The 22,002-nt window shown below is 41.2% G+C and overlaps 1 protein-coding gene across 3 annotated transcripts in view; it reads right to left on the bottom strand.

Annotated features, from left to right (window-relative positions):
• Positions 1-21,559, bottom strand: part of GRAMD2B (GRAM domain containing 2B) — a 42,916-nt gene extending 21,357 nt beyond the window's left edge. The window contains exon 1 of one of the 3 annotated variants that reach the window (XM_054185190.1): positions 21,401-21,559. In XM_054185190.1, the coding sequence (XP_054041165.1) occupies positions 21,401-21,525 (125 nt within the window). In that variant the 5' untranslated portion in view covers positions 21,526-21,559. Of the gene's footprint in view, positions 1-11,867; positions 12,039-21,400 lie in introns of those variants that run through there. The other 2 variants (XM_054185191.1, XM_054185192.1) reach the window with 2 other exon arrangements.
• Positions 21,560-22,002: the final 443 nt, after the last annotated feature.

Here is a 22,002-nt window from a genome sequence, read left to right as displayed (position 1 = left end):
GGCCTCAAGGGAGGCCAGAGAATACCAGACACGAGTGGAGTGAGGAACAGCGTGAGGCAAAATTGTCAGGTTCAGTCACACCTGCATTTCAAAAGAGCAGCGCAACACGGAAACTCTCAAGTGAATAAGGCTACATGACACAGCAGTATTTTTAAGATGTAGTTTGAGCCTGGAGCCTGACCGGTTGTCCATCAGTGCCTTGGGCAGCCTGCTATTCTTACACAGCAATGCTATCGACTGATCAAAGCAGCCTGTGTCACACCACACCTCTGTACTACCTAGAACACAAGTTTTAGTGTTCACTTACACCAGCATGGTTAGGTGTTTTGTTGCTCTTAAATACTTTCTTTACTTGCCACTCATATTCCTTTTTCCCTCACCCATAAATTAATCCCTAATTCAACAGTTAAACCTATGAGCCTGTTCTATCCTGTCTGTCTTCCCTGTTAACCACTACTATTCTGGAACTTCTATTGTCTGAACTCCTTCCCTCTAGCTGCTTTCAGATGGTGGAGAGCTAGGGTATCTCAACACACTAATCTTGCTGAGTTCTTTGTGTGGAAATGCTGAGCTACCTCATGCCAGCCTGGTCACCTCTCCAGGATCATCTTCTGCAGCTAAGAACAGGAAGAACGTACCCATACATAGGAAGAGTTTCCTCAAAACATCTCAGGCGTGAGGAGACTCACCTGTGTAAAACATGCCATTGACAGTAGCAACTGGGTGTATTCCTACTAGATAATACGGTTTTGCTATGTCTGTCTTTCACCCTACCTCCTATATGCCCCCTTAACATAATGAAAAACTATACAAGAATCTTTCCTTATACTTCTGATAACTATAGCTGCACACAGCTTCTGAGTTCCTAGTAGGTGTCTTTATAGTATCAGAAGAATCTTAGATGACCGTCCGGAGAAGAAAAGATCACATGTATGACCTAAAAACAGTACAATATTGTTCATCAAATTACAAGCAAATTAAAGCACTCCTTACATTTTCATATGTGAGTGAGGATTCATAAATGCTTTTCAAAAGCGCAGAAAAGTCAGCAATCCATGAAAAGAATTAGATCAAGTGCATTTAAGAAACAAAGTGATGCTTAATACAACCGTTAGCGATAGTTGCACATAAGTGAACTGTACTTGCAAATATCAGGGCAAAGCAAGTAAACTTTGTGACATCAGGATTTCGTTGATGTGAAAAAACCACTTTTTTCAAATTGAACATATATTGTGTACTTTGTACTACTACCAAGGCTATTAAAAAAAAAAAAAAAAAAAACAGCTAAAAGAAAAAAAAAGCAAAAAGTTGTCTCTAGTTTCCAAATACAGAATGGTTGTCATAGGGAGTATTTTCAAAGCCAAGGTTTGCACTTACTGTAGGATCATATCTTGTATCTAAGCAAGTTAAAATAAACATGAGTTGCAAGCACTCTAACTTTTTGCAAGAAATGTTTCTTTTCCTTTTTTAAATACACATCAATAACTGAATTAAGTAATTTAAAATTAAATTACAGAAAAGGGAAAGTGCTATGAAATACATTCATCAAGGCAGTAGAGTAAGCTTCAGTCTAATGAAGTGTTCCGAAATACATTATTTGTCAATGTATTTTAAAAGTCAGAGGAACTTCATCACTTATGATTTGAATGGTTTCTGTGAAACAAAAACTTTCTGACAGACAGGTTTGTCAAGTTCCTTGTACCGAAGAAAGTTTTCAGAACTTCAAAAGGTTTTCTTGTTTGGCGCTAATCTGCTTTAGGACCTGAAAAATTCACACTTCCTGAGAAGATTATGCTGTGTCAGATTAATGGGGATTTTTCAAGGGGAAAAAAAATTAAAGACAATAATGTAAATATAAACTTTTTCCCTATTCCCTTCAAAATTAGTTTGAATAAGAAGCACTGAACAGAAATAATGTGAGAGATGTGCCAAAAGGCCACAGTTTAAAAGAGAGCCTTAACAACAACAGTTGTCTGACAACCCCAATATAGTCCTACCAGACATCACTTTTCAGGCACGTGTAAAAGATATCAAAAACTCCAGAACTGTACAGTGGTTACAGCCTTTAATTTCCCACAACCACACAGACCTTTCTACAAAGCTTCCTCAGATCTGCCCCAAAGGACATCTACGTTACTTGGTCTGTATGATAACAGGTCTGAAAAGTTCAAAAGCCACAATAAGTTGTGACAAACCAGTCCACCGGTGCACAAACTGCAGATCAGTTATGTAGGAGGAAAAAGGCATCTTGAATAACCAGAGATGTTAGCTACAACTTCAATTGTTTGCAAAACTGCAGCCAAATCAGTATTTCCCGAGGGTTTAATGTGAGTCAGCTGCAATAGTCTCTCTGTGGAAGGAGCTTACATATTGGGTCATCATGTTACCTTAGAAGCCCTGTTATCCTGCTTTGTCTCTTTTATACAAAAAAGATTAATTTTGCAACATCAGTTAAGACTGCTGCATTATTGCAAATGATCAACCAAAAGAGTGTGGAGTAATTTCTCCCCTGCTGTCCACAACCATGTTTGGTACACTGTATGTAGAATTACCCGTCACAAATACAAAGACATTCTGTATCATTTGGTTCTGTTGGGTAGCTATTAGCAGACCAAAAGGATTTGGCAAAGGAACCAATGCAGTGTGAAAGGCCCAAATACTAAGACATAGTGTTATGTAAGCTATTCTTACTCTCAGACTTGAGTCTATTCAGATAACGGAATTGGTTATTCTTTCAGAAACTAAAAGCCAAAGGGAGAGGCTCAAAACATTTCAGGATCCCAAATTAAGACTTTGGCAGGCTTAAAAGCAGAGGAGAGGGCGCAGGATGAAGAGATTTATCTAGGCAGCATCCAGGAGACATACTGGCAACGTACTTCAAGCACAAATGACTGCAAGGTGGTAAGATAAAGTGTGCTAATGCTTGAAATGACACCCTGCTAAGCAAGCTGCAGGCCAGAGGCCTCCTTCTCAGCACAGACCTTCCTTGACCTATCAAGCCCTGAAGGAGCAATCATCTCAACTTTCCCTTTGCTAGGCCTAAAGTCTTAAATCTTCTTCCAGAAGGCACGTCCCATCATTCCACTAAACATCTTTTCTATGCTACAGCAGTCTGAACAAACCTTTTTTGGATGTGTAATCAGAATCCAGAGTGCTTTATCTGATCAGATTGCTTTCATACCTTACACAGTTGAATTACTTCACCCCTGGACTGATGAAAAGACTTTTTCCACTGTAAACTCTCCCGCTGTCCTCTTCATAGCAGATTCAAGTGTTCTCTGTACTGGATAAACTAACAACAGTGTTCAAGTTGAGGATTTAGATGTTGTCTGTTTCTACAAAGCCTGGTCACTCAGAGGCAAAATGCCTCCAGTAGCTCCATGGCTATGTTCCAGTGTTACATGGCACAAGGCACTGTTTATGGGAGAAAATCTCCTGAAAAAACATGCCTCAGAATAATGCTATGATTTAAGCTACTTCTAAGACAAAGTATCAATTGACTATCAAGACTCCAAAAGTATCAAAACAGGGAGAAAATAAGCTACAGCTACGCTAACCACAAAGAAGCAGAGAGCTGCTTAACAGACACTATAATAGATGGTAAGGATAGCCATAATGTACTCATTTGGCATTTGTGTAATTCCATATACTTAGTCCACAACCTGTACTTAAGGATAAAAAGTGAAGGAAGTAAAGCAGTTGATTCTGATATACGGCGTTTGTTACATATTTTGTAGGACAGATATAAAGCCAGCAGATGTATTTATACTGAATACGGAGAGCAGCAAAGCATTAATGAAGGAGCAGCGATGTGAAACCCTGCATAAGGCAAAGGGTCAGTTTGTGAATATGAATAGGCATGAACCAGACTGAGATTTAACTACCTCAGGTTGTTCAAGGGGCAGGCTCATTCTCTTCTCATGAGATCACAGTTAAAGATGGCATAATGGAGACAAAGTTATACAGCTGCACATTAATTGAATATCATATGCATAAGGATAGGCACACATGCATATACACCATGTGTTTCTCTATGCATTTCTAGGATGAAACAGGTTGGCAGCCACAGGTGGAATCTCAATGTCAGCTAGCACCGAAAGAGGAACTAACTCAACTGTTAAAGATGGTTTTTAATTGTGAATATTATTTAATTATTAAGGTAATTAATTTCAGAAATATTCACTGTGTTGTATTTCACAGCTATCTCTTGGAACACAATTAGTCACCTGTGAGTAGTTTTGTATGTCTGTGTTGCTACATCCTTTATTCTGCTATATCCTACTACATCCTTGTTCATCCTTTATTAAAAGGATGAATGAAATTCTTGAGTTAATACTGACCAGAAACCCCTCCAATACTGTTAGAGAAAGTGAATTTTTTTCTTCAACTGAATAGACGTTTCACATAATAACCAGATCAAGTTTCACATTACCTTACCACTTGGACATCAGCAAGATCACTGTGACACTGCAGACATCATTAGCAAGTATGTAAATTCTCTGCTCTAAATACCATCTATTATTAACTGGCTGTATTCCCTGTCTAATCAAAACCAGACTGCTATCAAGTTCCATAGAAAAAAAAAAACCACAGAAGAATTCCCTGTGCTCTGAAACATGAGACACTATAACAAGATATTTTATTAAGTTAACAGTAGAACAGGAACATAAGCCATTTAGTTCTCTTGTCTTTTCAAGAGTTTCCATTTCAGGTATCTACTTCAAAAAGCAAAAGCCCTCTCATATGTATCTTCACTCAACTCCACAAAAGTCCCATGACACAGTTTTCATGGGAGTCTCAGCAGGGTGACCAACAACTATTTATCTGAACATAGACATGGCCAAAACCAGCAAACAGCACAAACCTTCTCGACAGATGCATTTCTGGGAAAAAAAAAAAAATTGAAGGAAAAGATCTGAGGGAAGACCCTCATTCACATCTACTTGGGATTGGAGCATGTATTTTTTTCATTCTCCAGTTCACTGGCAGCCTTTAGGTGGAAAAGTTTTCCTGTCTCCTAGTTCTAGCCTACCTTATCTTCTAATCCAGAACAAGGCAAAAACCATGATCGCAATTCCTGCTGAAGAGGAAGCATGCAGCCTTAGATCACATTTTCATCTCTAGTTTCCAGAGGCATCAGGAACAAGGGAAAAGAATGAAGGATTCCCTATCTACGACTTATTCAGGTGCAGCAAAGAGGGCAAAGGCACTTAAGTGTCAGGTGTACCAATTGTTCTACACCGAACGCAATAAAAAAGATAAATACTGCATCTATACACAATCGTTGCGTTCAGTATGACCTCACAGGCATCTATCAATTAAATCTGCTCCATAATTCGGGTAGAAACACCACAAATCTCCCTCTGGAACACCACAAGCATCTTCACAAATGAGACCTGATCACCACAGCATAAGCGTAAAGCTTTGGCCTCGTTACCTGAAGCTACATCTCTGTTTTTCGGAGGAACAACTCCAGAGCAACATGCCTCCACAGGATACAAGACTTGGTTGGCAGTTTTCCAGCATTAATTGTGCTTTTGAAAAAAAATGAGGAGTTGTATGAGACTGAATTAGAATTAAAAAAAAAAAAAGCAGACACCAGCAATTATATTAACAACTACTGTTAAGAATGCAGAACAGTTAGAGATGATAGCAGAGGTTTGGGAGCAATCCTACCGACACCTTTATTCCTTTCTCTGCTGCTTAGGATAACAAAGTTAAAAAATAAAGCTGCCATGAATCACTTATCAGAAGCTTCTATTTTATGGCATAAAGACTCAATATGCTGCATAGAAATAATGGCTCAACACACTGCACACAAAGTGCTTTAATCAATGTACGGGGGAAATATAATGTTGGTTCTTCGCACAGGATATACACAAAGAGAAGGATGGTTGGGGTTTGATCATCCAGCAGTTTCTTTGAGAACTGGCACTGACAAAGATAATCCACATTCATCCATGAGATTTCTCTGTTTCAAAGCAACACTAATTGAGCAGAGAAAATTTAAATTAGATATTCAAAAGATGCCCGAGTACAATGTTTTTTTTGTAGGTTTCCCAGCAAGAATAGTGTACAACAAGGTCTAATGCAAAACACTAACTTAGACGAAAATGAGCATCTAACTGTGTCCATCTACCCTGTTTCATCGCACCTTCCATCAAGGATGGAAGCAGATCAAAGCAAAATCACTGTTGGAGGCTTACTGTTCACCAAGGGTCTGGCAATGCTGAATTTCCCACAATTATCTTTACAACCTTGTAAGATTTTTCTTTCAGACCTACCTATGCGTTCACAGAAAAGCCCAATGTAGATAGTCTAATGCAAAAGCTATTATTTCACAGTAGGAAATACTAGCTTCCAACAAAGGGTCTAAACAACAGTAATCACAACAGCGCCTTTGACTGTGACACTGCATATAAGGAACGATTTTCCTTCCAAAGTCCTAAAAAAAGATATTCTTATTAGAATCAGATGTGACACGCAGTGGCCAGATCCCTGCTAGGGTCAGCTTGACTTTCTATTTTCTGTGTCACCAGGACACAGATGAGTCCAAATGCTGTCTAAGCCTCCTTCTTCAGTATGAGCCTTTCTACTGGCCACATGCTGTACGCCACAGCAACACCCACTCTCTCCTATGCTGGCCATAGCATATTTACATGTATTGTAAAACTTCACAAAACCAAATGGGCATATATATAATTTTGTTATTTACTGGACTTTTGTACTATAACATTCCATCTTGTCCAGAAAAAGGCTGAACAAACCTAAATGGCTCTTCTTGAGCTAACGTGGCATAAATGGTAGCTACAAAATTGCCATTGAGTCTTTTGCCTACATGGTCTACCTTTCACAAACAACATAAACTAAGATTCCTTGAGGGCTAAATGACTGAAGAGCCTAAAGGAATGGATCTTTGTAAAGGACATGCCTAGGTATGGTTGGTTTTTTGGCGTATGTCAGGAACTGTTGTTTCATAGTAAGGTAACTACAAGGCTCCCCACATCCATCCACAGAGGAGGAAGGCTTCAGTCTGCCTCTACATCCTCTACCCTGCTGAGTTTCTCTGCAGCCTATCTGCAACCTGCACATTATTTCCTGCCACTCTTTCTGGAAGCTTATTAACCTCCCTCACCTTAGTGTGCTATTTATTTTTCAAGGACGGAGGCACAAGCCAGACAGTGCCAGCTAGAAGTTTAGTTAAAGGAAGCGAATACTTCGGTACAGCACTTAAGCTCAGTTACCAGAGAATGAAGAAGAGGTAACTGCATTCTCCTTGTACCTACCCCTACAGTCCCTGCTTCTCCCTTTTATTCAGGTGTTCCACCTCCCAGTACTTAATTCCATTACTCTAACAACCACCCCAGCATGAGACAGCACACTATGCCATTTTACAAAGAAGAGACAAGGGCCCTACACAGTGGACTGGCAAGGAGCAGTTGCTCACAACCTCCCAGAATCTCCCACTGACCCTTGCATTATCCAGAAGAAAAAATGGATGTTTTAAATATTCATTTACCACTTTCTGGCAAAAGAGCATAATCTTGCTGTAATTTTGCTCAGAGATCTTCCAGATAAAGCAGGATGTTTCTTTTCAAGGAAAAGTGGAGAAACAGGGAAAGACAACTTGTCCTGATGTATCCCTATTATCTGTAGGGAAATTATTTGCTCCATGATGACAATATTTGAAGAGACTTTCGCTGATCCGCCCAGCTGGATCCAGACAGCTACCCATGAATTTTGCTTAAAGTAAGTACTACAAAAGAGGTCTGTAAGTATTGCTAGACCAAACACAAGATTTCTCTGGCATAACAGTAACACAACTATAAAAAGGTAATCTGGAAAGGATATACATGGAGTTGGCAACAGCTATGTACAGAGCATGAAGATCATTAGTCCCAGCAGTGGTATCATTAGATAAGCACATAATTTCTAACCATGTGACTGCAACACTTGTGTAGACGGTGGTAAGAAGACAATACTCTGATACTATGTTTATGCATCACCTGTCAAACACCAGCACTAAATCCCGCTGCCCAAAGCTTATCTGCAGTATTATGTTGCCTAACAAGCATTTCTCACAGACTGCATGGAACCAGTAAAGGCAGCACAGTTGGGAGTGTTTTGGATTAGCCAATGAGGCACTTTGGTGCAAAGAAAAGGCTTGTTCAGATTCATAGTGTGCATTTACGTATGGCACAATCATTTTTTAATAGCTGCTTTTATAACTTAAGCATGTATATACAGTGAACAAAGTAAGAATGACAGGAAAAAAGGAAAAATAAGAGCAACTAAAAAACACCACCATGAAAAAATGGAGGTCATCCAGATTGGAAACCTCTTCCCTGCCACAAAGCTCATTTAAATGTTTCACTTTGCAAGCCTATCCTCCTTTTGAGATCACCTATTACAACTTTTGCTATAAAATAGGGAAGAATTAAAAAACATGATACTTAAATATGTGTTAATATCTTCATCCACTGAAAGTACAGAACATGAGTAACATAGGCACACATATGCACCTTTTTTCCCCCTCACAAATAAACGGTAGAAGTTTGGCTGTTGGAAAGGAGTTAACCTGGATCAAAGCTGAAATAAAACTTTGAATCAGTAATAAAAAACCACCCCTTTCTTCTCTGCATTTTGTATTTCTGCTAAGTAAGAGATTTTATGAAAAAACAGTTAGCGAGCTATGATTATGCACAGGTCAGTCAATTAATTTTCTTTTAACTTACCAACTGATAAATAGTTATTAGGAAACATCTGCTATGGTAGCATAACATGTCAGACAAACAAACCGTAAAAATCACATTCTCTCTTTTCCCAGAAGTACATAATTTGCTGTAAGCATTTTCCACTGCTTTCAGTGGCATATTTTCCCCAGTAACTGGAGTGTGTCTTTGCTCAAAAAAAAAAAAAAAAATCTAAAACTTTCCATACCTTAGTCTTAAGTCCCAGCCTCCTCATTTCTTTAAGTTACACTCCATAACTGGACATTACCTTGTGCTGTAACTTAAGGGAGCAGAATGTGCCACTTAATGTTAGCAGCATCTCACCATACAGTAATTCAGCACAGATTTAATGGTACTAGGCCAAATACTATCTGTGGAAACCAGAAAATGCTATATTCACTTCCACAGAAGCAAGTGTGTGTGAAAGCAGAAGGATGCTGACACGGAATATGAACTGCTCGTTATTACACCTCTGCCGTTTCTCCTTAACACACCACACTGTTTTCAATGATACAGCATCTGTTCCACCAACTGTCCCTGCACTGGGTCTGACAGCTGCTGAGGCAGGTCCAGCGCCACAACAAACGTAACACATGCCACTTCCAAGTCAGAAAAATAAATACCCACTAAACGCAATGCAAGGGTTAATTCCTTTCTGGTCTGAGGCCACATCAGGACGTAATGGTGAGGGTGACAGAACATCACTTGGAAGGTGTTTTCTGTGCAGGAACTTTTGATTTACTTGGGAGGTAATCCACATAATGACATCACTATTTTGGGTCCGCATAATAACAGTGCCCATCTTCCACACAGTGTTTTCTCTGCAGTTCTACAATGCACAGAGATGTAGTACAAACTTTGCAAAGATTTAACTATTGCTAAACATGTCAGAGAAGCCCATTTTCTAAATCAGTATGAACGTGCTTACTCTTTCTGCACGAAGTTTCCTGAATCACTGGCAGATAATATTCTCAGATCTAATCTTGAAATAATTAAAAAAAACCCAATCCAACACCCCCCCCCCAAAAAAAAAACCCAAACAAACCCAAAACTTCTACAGCTTCAATCCTTCAGAAGCACCTATTCACCAGAGACACCTTTATGGTAGCAGCAGAAACATATTGAACTATAAAGTCCATCTCTAAACCGAGCAACATTTTAAGCATACCTCCAGGAAGTACAGATTACAGTACACACATAAATCTTTCCCCTGAGCTTTGGAAAACACAAAACGATCCCCTTAGCCTCTATAACTCTGATAGGCTTTTTTTTTTAAAGAGAGGTCAGTGTGAGCTCTGTTGGTTGCATGTTGTTCTCTGGAAGTACATGAAGGGAATAAAATTCCACGGCAATCACACACACTATTTTACAAAATTTTCTAAAAACAAATCTTCAGTGATACAACTTTTGCAAGTTCACTTCTAACTGAATCAAAACCAAGATTCTGTTATAGTTCTTCAGCTGAACAACACCCCTTGACATCAAGCTTTCTATACGCTGTCTTAGACTCCTTAGAGAAAAATCAGATACAGATCTTGCATACCTGAAGAACTTCACTAAGTTCAGTGGCATAATTCTGCGTGGAGGATCAGGAACCAAGGCTTGAAGTCAGAAGGCTCTACAGAAGGTCAGGGAATTATGTCTCACTTGTAATGTGAAGTCAGTGATGTGACTACACTATACAGGATAAAGGACACTTAGAAGACACTTTGATTCCCAGTGCTCTCTAACAAACAAGTTATTTGTGGCAACAGATTGCACCGCGATACATACTTTGAGAATACACCTGCCTAGACACCAGGGATACAACAGTTTAGAAAAAAAAAAAAACACCTCACAGCCCTTCTCAGAGTTTTTTTCTAAAGAAAGAGCTAGTTGCTGGTAACTTGTTCTTCTCTCTCCTGAAGGCTGGTTAAGATTAAATCTTTGTGAAGAAAAATTCTTTGGGAGGCGAATCATCCCAGATTAGAAGAAAGTAACTTTTTTTTTTTTTCTTCAGAAGAGAAAGACACAGTTTTTTACTTTCTTCATTTGCAGCTGCTTCACTTCTCAAACAGCATCCTTGGGACTGTCAAGTCCAACATTAATGAGGAGCCTGGTATGGAACCAGACAGCTGCTTGATTCCGGCAAGGTTTTCACGTGATGGCCATTACCATGGCATACAGGCACCTGAACAACTTGAGACCTCCACAGGAAGCCAAAGACCAATGCAGAAGATGCTGCCTTTAACCCCTGACGTCCCCAGCCCATCAGGGGCTGTGAAGGTTCTTGGGGGAATGCAGAGAGTCCTGACACCCATAGAAGGGGAAGACTTCCCTACCTTCCATCAGTTAGCCTGAGCAGCTTTTACCAGCCAGCAAGGCCTCCTCTTCCTCCCAAAGAAAACATAGTAAGTATTTTTGATCTCTTTATCTGCTCAATTTCTACAGTACTGCTCAGATTTAAAGCAGAAGGGGGCCAGGTATGTGTATGGCTGTGGTGGGAAACTGGGCCAAGGCACGCGGATGCCCACTGCCCCGCCAGAGCAGTCCAGCCGGTCTCAGTCTGTGACAGAAGTCAGGCTGAACTCCCATTTTAATGCATCTTGCCTGTATCAAAGTTTGTGAACTTTTGATGAAGTTATGGGTTTTCTTGGTATGCCGAGGAGAGGACCACGGCGTCCCACCGCAGCCTGTGCACATTCCTGTAAGTGATAAAGCACAGCTGCTGGATTTCCGTGCCACGGCAGAGAAAGATTTCTATGCCGCTGCATGAAATTACTTGAAGTGACATTTACACGCTTTCCTCCCAAAAGTACGACTCCGGAGTTTGCCGCCGTGCTCGGGGCCACCTCCTGAAGGGGGCAGAGCTCGGCTGAGACGAAATGTTGGCACTTCACGGAAGCCGCGACGCGGAGCGTCCTCGGCCACTCTCCCCCGGCAACTTCAAGGGGGCACTCCAAAGCCAACGCCCAGAAGAACGAAGCCCCCGCCGAGCCCAACGCCCGCCACCCCCGCCCGCCTCACAGGGCCTGGCCGCTAGTCCCTGCCGCCGCCTCTCCGCCGCAGGGCGGCCCGGGCCGCGTCCCCCGCAGGGCAGCGGGGGTCCCCGCAGCAGGCGGGCGGCCGCCCCTCCCGGGCCCGGGCAGTACTCACACCCGCAGGGCGCCCCTGTTTTCTCTCCTGACGGCGGCCCGCGCAGCCTTCGGCTCCTCCGCATCGCACCGCTGCTCGGTCATGAGCACCATGGGCACAGCACAACTCCTCACAGCCCCCTGCCGCCGCCGCACGAAGCACAACCGGCGGGCCGGGCCGCGCCGCACCGCCCCCACCGCTCCGCCCCGGGGCGGGCCCCACCGCCGCCGCTGCCGTTCTGGGCCGGCTGGAGCCGGAGCGGGAGCCCGCGGCGGGAAGCCGCTAAAAACCGGTTCCGCCCGTCCGGAGGAAGACTGATTACCGCCCCGGGGGGAGGTCGGCACCCCCTGCGGCCGCGAAATGACGGGATGGCGGCGGGAGCCCGCGCTGCCGATCCGTTACGCTCCTTAAATTATTCAGTCGGGGCGCTGTGGCGTGAGGAGCTGCCTCACGCTGACTCGAACAAAAGGTGTCCTAAATGTTTTATAGGGGGGACAGGAGATGCGGTTTCACACACGCACACAGACGCGCACGGGGCCTGAGGAGGGAAGGGGCCGGCGGCCGCGACCCTGAGGTGAGGGCAGCCGGGCCGGGGAGCGTGCGGCCCACAGGGCGGCCCAGCCCGGCCCGGGAGGGAGTTTTGCAAGGCCGGCGGTAACTCGCAGAAAACGGCTTTCCACAGGTTTCCGTCAGCGCGTTTGCACCGTGTCTGTGTGAAGCAGGCAGTAGCCCACGTACCGGCGCTGGCCTCCAAACGGCTGCATTAGAGCAGACTTCTGTGGTTATTAGCTGTTACTTCCATCTCTGGCTGCCTCAGGAGTTGGTTTTTTTTTTGTTTCTTTTCCCTTCAGCAGCCCCCCAGGCTGGTTTGCCTGCCCAGGAAATGACCTGATGTTGCACAAAAAGCAAAGCGAGTGTAGCCTTCCCCCAGCTTGCGCTGGTGGGGCTGTTGGGGAAGTTGCCTGCACTCAGGAAGGTTAAATGTCAGCATATCATAGAATCCTCTGGGTTGGAAGGGACCTTAAAAGAGCATCAAGTCCAGCAATCAACCTAATGCTGCGAAAGCCACCACTAAACCATGTACCTAAGCACCATGTCTACCTGTCTTTTAGATACCTCCAGGGATGGTGATTCCGCCGCTTTCCTGGGCAGCCAGGTCATCTCTCATGGCAGGCACACATGGTCAATGCGCGTATGAAAAATGTTTCGTGGAGTCTGTGGCTGTAATGATACAGCCTAAGGAAGGTCAGCTTTGGGATGAGAGTTCACAGTAACATCTCTAGAAAAAGGTCTGTTTTCATGGCTTAATGTGTTAGAATATACAAATAGAATTAAAAATAGAATATATTAAGTTTTCTTCCTAACTGCCGTACTGTTCACAGGCAATAAGGGGAGAATCTGTAGAGGAGGGTGGTCTCTGTTAGTGGACATCGGGGTAGAAGATAGATTCCAATGTACATTTCAGATTAAAAGATGTATAAAGCAGATCACCCAGCCTTCCAGTGGCACTGTGAGGATTGCTTCATACTCAGTATTTTGAAGGTGCAAGAACTAAGTATTAGGTATTGTTGCAATATATTCAGGAAATCAGTAAAAGGAAAGAGATGTTGATGGTGAAAAGGCTCAGGACTGGCGTAACTGCTTGGGCACATGCATCCTGCAAAAGATGTGAGATTAGTGCATGCTTTTAGCTAGACCAGGTGGGTTTAATTAGCTCTAGTCCAAGAAAATTTAAAAACTGTGTGCTAAGGAAGACATTTAAAATCGTTGTATATAAAGGAAGACATTTAAAATTGTTGTATTTCTGGGAGACACCATTAACTAATGTTTATGTATTATTTAACATGAAAAACAAGGCATATGTGGAAAATAAATGAAATGTAATTTACAAGAAAGATTATTCAGACCTGTTAGGTCCTGCACCTGTGAAACTTTGATTGCTGCCTTATGATCCCCTGTGGAGCACCTGAGCAGGTTTGGCACTGCATTGAAGAGCCTCTCCCACCCGCTAATTCCGGATGCAACTTGTGGCTATGTAGTGGCATCCCATTTATCCAAGGGATAATAGAATACACTCCATTTCAGCTGTCTGGGCTACAAGCAGAGCTGGAACTGAAAGAGCTGGGAAGGCAGGGTTGGCATCCTGTGTGTGTTTCGACTCAGGACCCTTTGCTGGGGTATAGCAACCGGTGTGGTGTTTTGGGTTCCCTGGGAGTTGCTCTCCTATCAGTGTGCACTACTGAGGCATGCACAGTATGTCTGGAATCAGCAGGAAAAGTTGCTGCATACCCTTCATTTCGTTTTGGCCTTTTATTGTACTAGGAAGTTATCACTTGCTATTTTAGTCCTAATTTTGAGGCTGAAGGCAGACTTCTGGTTCAATAACTCTTGTGTAGCTCTACCCACTCCAACAGAACAATGCTGGTTTACAGTATGTGAGAGTCTGACTTTTAAATATTTGAACAAATAAAATCAGATGCCTTTTGAGTGCTTAGATTTTCAGTCTCTGGCAGATTTAGCTACAGGAGATAAATGTTACTGCTGACTGTTCTGCTTACTCATCTCTAGAGGTTCCTGCCTCTACCACACTGGTGCAAGAGCTGAAAAGGAGCTGCTTGTTCCCTGGAGCTCAGTCTGTTTGGTTTTGTCTGGCTCCATTCTCAAGGTATTCAAAACTCTCGGTTTTAATTAGTCCAGGTATTTACTGTAGAAGAAACTTACATTCAAATAAATTGATGCCTGCAGCCTAGACACTAAAAATGAATCCTTACTGAACACTTTGTTCCATATCATGATATTGTAACTCTTGTCAGAGACTTGGTTCTATCAAATTTTCAATACATGCCTCCTTAAGGCATTTTGTTATTACCTGTCAATGACAGTGGAAGTAATAAGCAATTACTATAGCCTGTGTTTTTTGGAGGCTTTGAAAAAGAAACTCTGTGGCCAAGCTTTGTCAAACTGTGCATGGTGCAGCAACCCCAGAGCAAGAGGATACGCTTTTGAGTGATAGAAGTCCTGAATGCCAGGATTCTCAGTAATATGTAGTGAGGAGTGCCTTATATTAAACAATCAAATGTGCAGCTGCTCATGTAGGTGGAATATGCTTGAAAACCTTATACTTTTATTTTGATATGCTGTGGCAAGTCTTATGCAAAAAAAGCACAAAGGACCTTTTTACAGTACAGTTATAATTGCTCATGTATACAGATACAGTAAAGCAAGTATGTGAAGACCAAGCTGTTACCAACAGAGACCCATTGTTTTGTGAAAATCTGGACTGTGTGTTTCTCTAATTGCTGAAGTACAGATTGGGGAGGCAAAGAGAAATTAGTGTGCTATAAAATTACTTACTACTGTTTAATGCCTGCAGTACTGGTGATGCCATGTAGGCAAAAGTTGATGTATTCTTGCTATGAGAGGTAGTCTCGGGGCCTCAGAGAGTTTGAGGGTTTTCTATGATCAGGACCTTCAACATTATGTATAGCACAGCAAAGGATTTAAAACTAGAAATGAAATAATAGGAAAAGCTTTCATTGTAAGATATATATGAAATCACAGCAAAGCAGAATGGTGAGAGACTCACTGAGTCATGAAATTCATTCCCTATCCCAAGGCAAGGCCTGCTATTCCTCTGTCATTCCTGGCAAGACACTTGTCTAAGTTGTTCTTAAATCAGCAATGTATTCAGGCAATCAATTCCAGTGTTTGCTAACATCCGGGGGAAGTCCTCTTTAATCTCTAAAATGATCCTGAATCCTTCTTGCTGAAATTTAAAGCCATTCCTTCTTAATTTATTCAATATGAAGAACGTTTAAAAAATGTCTCACGTTTTCCCCCCATTTTCTTCATCTCTTTAGCCTCAAATAAAAGGTATAAACTGTGATTTCTGGACTGCTTTTTTTCCTATTAACTGTCTCTAATAGGTTCAGATTTTTTTCTGAAGTACAGTGCTGCAAGCTGGACACCAGAAGCCTTACAAAGGCTGAATAGAGACAACGTTACAAGATGACATTTTCTGTCCTATACACACTGCCATTGTTTATATTTCGTAGTAAAGTGTTTACGTGTTTCACAGCAATGTGAGGCTGGGTTAGGTTTAATTGTTGAACCACTGCCACTTGGCAAAGCTTTTATAAAGGACAACTGAGATGTTGTTCTCTTCTAGTATATTAGCAGCTGATTGTTGGGTTGGATTAAGTAGGACCTTCTACATATCCTTTTTGTATTTCACTCTAGTTTTTTTCAGACTGTTTCTTCAATTTATCAGAATAATTCTGAATCCTGTCTTGAATGACATGAGGAAAGGAAGAGTAAAGGAATCCAATGAGACACATTGGAAAGGTCACTATAAAAAGCAATAGGACTACTACCCATGCCTAGAGGTTCTTGGATAGGATATTGCTGATGAATGATAAAAAAGACAATCTAGCTGGAAATAAACAGAGTTAGAGACTGTCTTAATCAACAGTATTTATTTATCTTGGGGTTTTATTTCAGTACAGTCATCAAAGCTGTTCATAAAGTATTTCTCAGCTTATATGGTGAGTATCAGCATGCCTAAATGTGAGGAAAGTTCTTGGGAAGGAACAAAGCAGAAAATGAGTACAGTGATTTCTGTCATTCTGTGTACTCTGAGCATGTTTCTTCTCAGTAGAGAATTATTCTGTACTTCTTTGCAGATGTGAGATGGCACAAAGAGATACAGCCTTAACAGTACCTGAATACAGGTACTTTTGGATTATAGGTCATTAATGTCTTGTCTTCAGTTTTCTTTATGATATTGTGCATTGGTAGGATTCTGTGAAAGCTACTCAAATGCCTCGGAAGCCATTAATGGGTCAAAGACCTGCTAAATAAGTCCTTATATTACTCTGTTGAAATGCAGTAGGAAAGCAGACTTGTGTTGATAATAACGATAAAAATAGGAGCTGTGATAGTATAAGACAGAAACTAATAGACATTTGGAAAGATGTTGAAACAGTGAAAAACTTAGATTTCTAGAATTTATGTAAGTCACCCACAAGCCAGAGTGACAAATGGTGAGGCATGCAGAGGCTGTTCATTGTGGCTGAATACTGAAGCAATTGGAAGAAGTACACTACACTACAATTGTGTATTGTAGCGCCCAGCAGGAAAAAGGACAGAAATTCTCACACAAAACTACTGGGCTATTAGTAATGTGGTGTCAGCTTCCCTCATAGTGAATGTGTTACACATTGTGTGTGTGCTCTATCAGCACATTTACTGCTGTTTTGATACCAGTGACCTTCACACAACTTACTGTGTAGAGCCACAGAAGACACACTGCATACTGTGCATTTTACCAATGTGTTTTACTCTGTGTCATACTGATCAAAAGAACAGTATGGGAAGGAGGGTTAATGGCAAAACACAGAGGAACTGGTGAAGTAAAGGAACATTCATGTCTCCAAATTATTCATGGCAACTTTCTTCTATTCTGAAAAAAGCAGCCTTGTGACATGTAGTAGTTCAGTTCTGCCACCTGTGAGACGGCACTCAGCCAGTTGGCACTTTGGTGAAAAACACAGGTCAGTGTCTCCTTTTAGTTCATGAGGTGAAAAAAAGCAGTCATGGTGTATTTCCTAAGGAATATATTGCCCTGGATGCCTCATGGATGGCATTGTTAGAATGCTGTGATGCTTAGATCTTGTCATTTGTAATGAAAGTACCAAATCCCATGGCAGTGAAGTCCATTTTTTTCTGCATTTATAGCCATCATTTAATATATTGCTCAGCTAGGCAGGAAAAGATAAATACAAATATTGCTTGTTCTGCCCTGGTGGATCAGCTTAGCTTGATTTGTCATCCTCTGCTTATGAATGTTCAAAGGAGATCCTGGGTGACATCCAAGTGTGACATCTCTGTGTACAGATTACATGGGCAAAAATTTCATATGTTTAAGATATCAAACAGATTGCATGTGTCTAATGAATAATGTGCATACATATATGTAGTTATTGAATCTGTGTCTCATAAAGGAATACACACGGATGCCTCTTTGAACCAGGTGTGCATGCGTGCGTCTAAACATGGTACGTCTAAATACGGTGATAATTTTGTTGAGAGAATCCTTTAGTCATCTGGCAGTCTCTGAAGGGCAGCAGTACAGTATGTTAAATATGTAAGAAAGTGAAAGTTAGCACAGCTTATCTGAGGATAAATGGAATCTTCCACAAGAAAAAATAGTGCCCAGACTTTCCAGGAGCTTAGGAAAGGATTGTTCCTACTCTGAGGCCAGGAAGGTTAAAATGAAGGACACAAGATACTGTGAAAGAATGAATCATGCTATCAGTTCTTTCACAGTCTTTATATCAGATGAGGTTGTGAATAATCTGTTCTACTGAGCTGGATAGACTTACTGGTTTGTCTCATTTAGAACTATGAGCTATATTACTCTGTGGGAAAAAAAATAGATATGTCTTGCACAGGAAGGCCACATAGGGTGAATACCAAATCCCAGGTGTAAGCCATTGAGCAGTAGAGTGGTTGCCAGTGTTTCAGGTGCTCATAACTGAGCTATAAAGACAACACACCTTTTAGAAGATGGCAGGTATCTCTTTAACATGACTGCTTGGATTAGTCTGAACTAAACCTCAGCCTTGCAGTGCACTGGATGTTTCTGAGGGGTATAATTTCAATGCAGAAGGAAATTTCCTTAAAAAAAGTTCACATTCCCATCCGAAAATGTTCATAGAGAAAACCTGAATGTATGGATGCTTTCTTGTGTCCAAACAAAAACCCAACTGCAACAAAAGTCTTTACAGTTTATTGCAAGTTGTGACACAGTTTTTCTGTTATTCTGCTGTATGCAAAAGATAGGTAAGTATTAATGCCAGATCACAGATGGGAAGCACAAGTATTATATTTAGTTGATTTATGCCTTGCAGTGCACCAAATAAGCTGCCAAGCCAGGACTGGAGTCAAGGACCCTTTTGACTCCCATTTCCATGACTTTGCATGTAGAAAATATACCTCTCCATACTGTATTTTTTCCTGGTTGGGGTTTTTTTTTTTTTTAATTTGTAATTTTTACCTAGTATTAATGTTTCTGGCAAAAGCTGACTCTTCCGTTTTTGTTTTTTTAACAAGCATTTGATATACAAACTGCATTTGATTATTGCTAGGGTTTATGTTAACATATGTAGCAGTATGATATTCACAGAGCTGGTGATCAGTAGTCCTCGTCTAAATTGCTTAAAAATCTCATTTTCTTGTATTCAATATATTTTTTTCAGGGTCATTCTGAAGATTGGTCAAACCCACAAGGCTTGAGATTTTTCTAAAGTTTAGGAGATCTGGATGCAGGGTATTGACTAACATTATAGGGATGGGCTCCACAGGGGACACTGTGATCCCTATTGGTTTTGCCAGTATTTTGATCTGGACTACTGGAAAATGTTTTGTTCTAATGTCAGAACAACTCTATACATTCATGCTGATAAAATTCTGCATACACACGTGGCCAATACGTTTATCAATACAAATCTCTGATCTGTTATGCATGGCTGACAGCTTGGGTATAGCTCCAGAGTTTTAATTTGCTTCTGAAATCAGTTCCGCTCTGTGTCAGGAATAACATGCTGCCACGGCGATAAACTGTGAGCTCTCCTGCCTGAAATGTTAATAAGCCCCTGGATTCTGGCAAATTTGTGCTCATCCACAGGGTGCCAATTACAGTGACGTGAAAGCAGAGGTATATAAAAACTTAGGCAGTTTTTGTCCTCAGGCATGAATAATTAGGATGAGCAAGAGCAGTCATTAATATAGTAAATTTTCTCTCTGGATGCATCTTCATAAATAATGGGAAATGTGCTCTAAGTAAATAGGACTGTATTGAAAATAGTACCTAAAAATGCAGAGCCTGCATTTCTTTTTCCCCGCAGCATTTTCCATGATTTTTCGTGTGGCTCAATTTGTGTTAAGTGCATCAAGACTCTGACAAACACATGAAAAGCAAGTTCGGTGAGAGCTCAGCCCAGCTACTAGCTCATTGTGTGCGGTCATGCATTCTTCTTATTAGATTGTCTGGTATTTGCAGCCTGCTATTCCATCTTTGCTATTGATAAAGGTATAGATCCACAGCAGGGCTTTACGATCTTATTATCCTTCTTACTGAAACAGCAATTGAGTAAACTGGATTTCTAGAAGGTCTGCCCCTGCCGGTCGCTGCTTGGCAGGCAGGTTGATTATTGCGAAATCGGAGGCAAAGGACTCTGTTCTTTGTGAGGGCTGATCACATTGCTCTCAGAGCATATATGGTAGCTTTTTGTGTACTGGTTATCTTGTGGTAAATAAAAAAGTAGTTAAATCTGTCTGCCCAGTGTTCCGGGCTGGTCAGACAGATTGCCCAAATTAGAAGTGGTTAAACATCACCTACTTGTGTTGAACCCTCCAGACGCCACTGGATGTACTCATGTCCCTTGCCTAATTGGAAAATGAGACCAAGAGAGGCACAGAAAAATGCATGTGCATGTTGTTTTAAAAAACAGGCTTTAAGTGATTAGTTAAGGTAAGGATTAGATTAGGTAAGACTTTGGGAGCTCTAATTTAAACTTAAAATTTCTGATTCCTTATTCCCTATTCAAACTGTTGGACATCATTATCTCTGTGACATTTGAGTTGAAAGAAAGGACATTATACAGATATAATATTAAAAAGCCCTAATAACATTTCAAAAGAGGAAAAAGGAGGCCAGCAGACTTATTTATACTTTTGACCCAGTTAGTGATATGAGCTGTCACCCCATATAAAGAATTTGTGTGCATCTCCTGCAGTAGATAGAGAAGGATAAGTGGTAAGTGCCAGTAACCCTCCCACACTGCCTTCCCTCATTTAACAATACTGTCTAAAATGTGCATGATTTATCCAGAAGTCTTCATTGCAATGAATTCCACCACAATGTGAATCTGCAATCCACATATCTGCTCTTCCAAAGTAAGAAAACAGATTTCCCCTTAAAATTGTTTCAGTTGTTCTACTAGCAAACCCTTTAGCAGGATTCATTCATGTAAGCATTCAACTTCCATGAACCCTCCTTATGATTCTGGTAGCATTTCTCTTGAAACATAATTTAATAAGCATTATAAATTTTCATATAGGCCAAAATGCACATGAAAATATTTTGTTAAATTCCCTGTTCTAACAAAGCTCACATTTGTTTTGTACAGAAATTCACTCAGATATCATAGATAGTATTGGATGACCTCGCAGAGGTCGTTTTAAGACGAGTTTATTAGTGTACAGTGCTGTACACATTCAAAGCTCTACTTCAGCATAATAGGTACGGAGAGAGAGACCAACACCCTCCTGCCCTCCCTTACGAATTTGTTCTTTATGGTAGTGCTCCCCTTCCCAGTGCAATCAGTAACATGAGTGAAATTACCATCTCTACATGCATTGCCTTCTCATATTAAGCTTCCTCATCAGGGTATTTTCACTGGTGCATTTGTTCCAGTGCCCTCCCGTGTTGCTGCCCTGTGTCCCCCCCGGCACCAAGTACATACAGAACACTCAAATACATCAGGATTTACCTTATAAATACTGATCCAGAACTCTCTGTGGGGCTGACTGGGGTGTCGTTACTTGACTTTCGGAAGCTGTTCTGCCTTTCAGAATGAAAAACGGAGTCCTCCAAGGAATTCCCTTTTCTCATCATATTACTGGAGTTAACTGCAGAGTTAGGTAAGTTCAGTTCTAGAGCGATCCTTCAAACACACAGCCTTTTACTGCTATAGGAAGTGCAGTCTTGGTGTGACTCCAGCTCAGGCTAGTTTTTAAAATCAGTTAATGAGTAACATATTGATGTGACATCATAAGGTGGTTTTCCTTTTTATGTGCAGCACTTCACGGATTTACGTGGAAACAAAACTCATCAAATCTAGGTGCACCGTTCTTGGGAATGTCATTATTAGTAGCAATAACTTGGTTTTGATGAATTAAGAAAAAGACGGAATGCAAACCAACAACTGTAATTCAAATGTTTCAATGACAGGTTTGTACCAAAAGCTGTAACATGGTCTGTCAGAAATTCTACTTTGAATTATCTACCTGTCTCTAATTACCTAAGTTTGAGTAACATAATTGTATATCTTTCAGAAGTAACTATATCCACCCATTCTGACATGTCAAAATT

The sequence above is a fragment of the Rissa tridactyla genome, chromosome Z (genome assembly GCF_028500815.1).
Source record: "Rissa tridactyla isolate bRisTri1 chromosome Z, bRisTri1.patW.cur.20221130, whole genome shotgun sequence".
Taxonomy (NCBI): Eukaryota; Metazoa; Chordata; class Aves; order Charadriiformes; family Laridae; genus Rissa; species Rissa tridactyla.
Note: the sequence above shows the minus strand (reverse complement) of the source record. Positions and strands in the feature narration are given on the sequence as shown.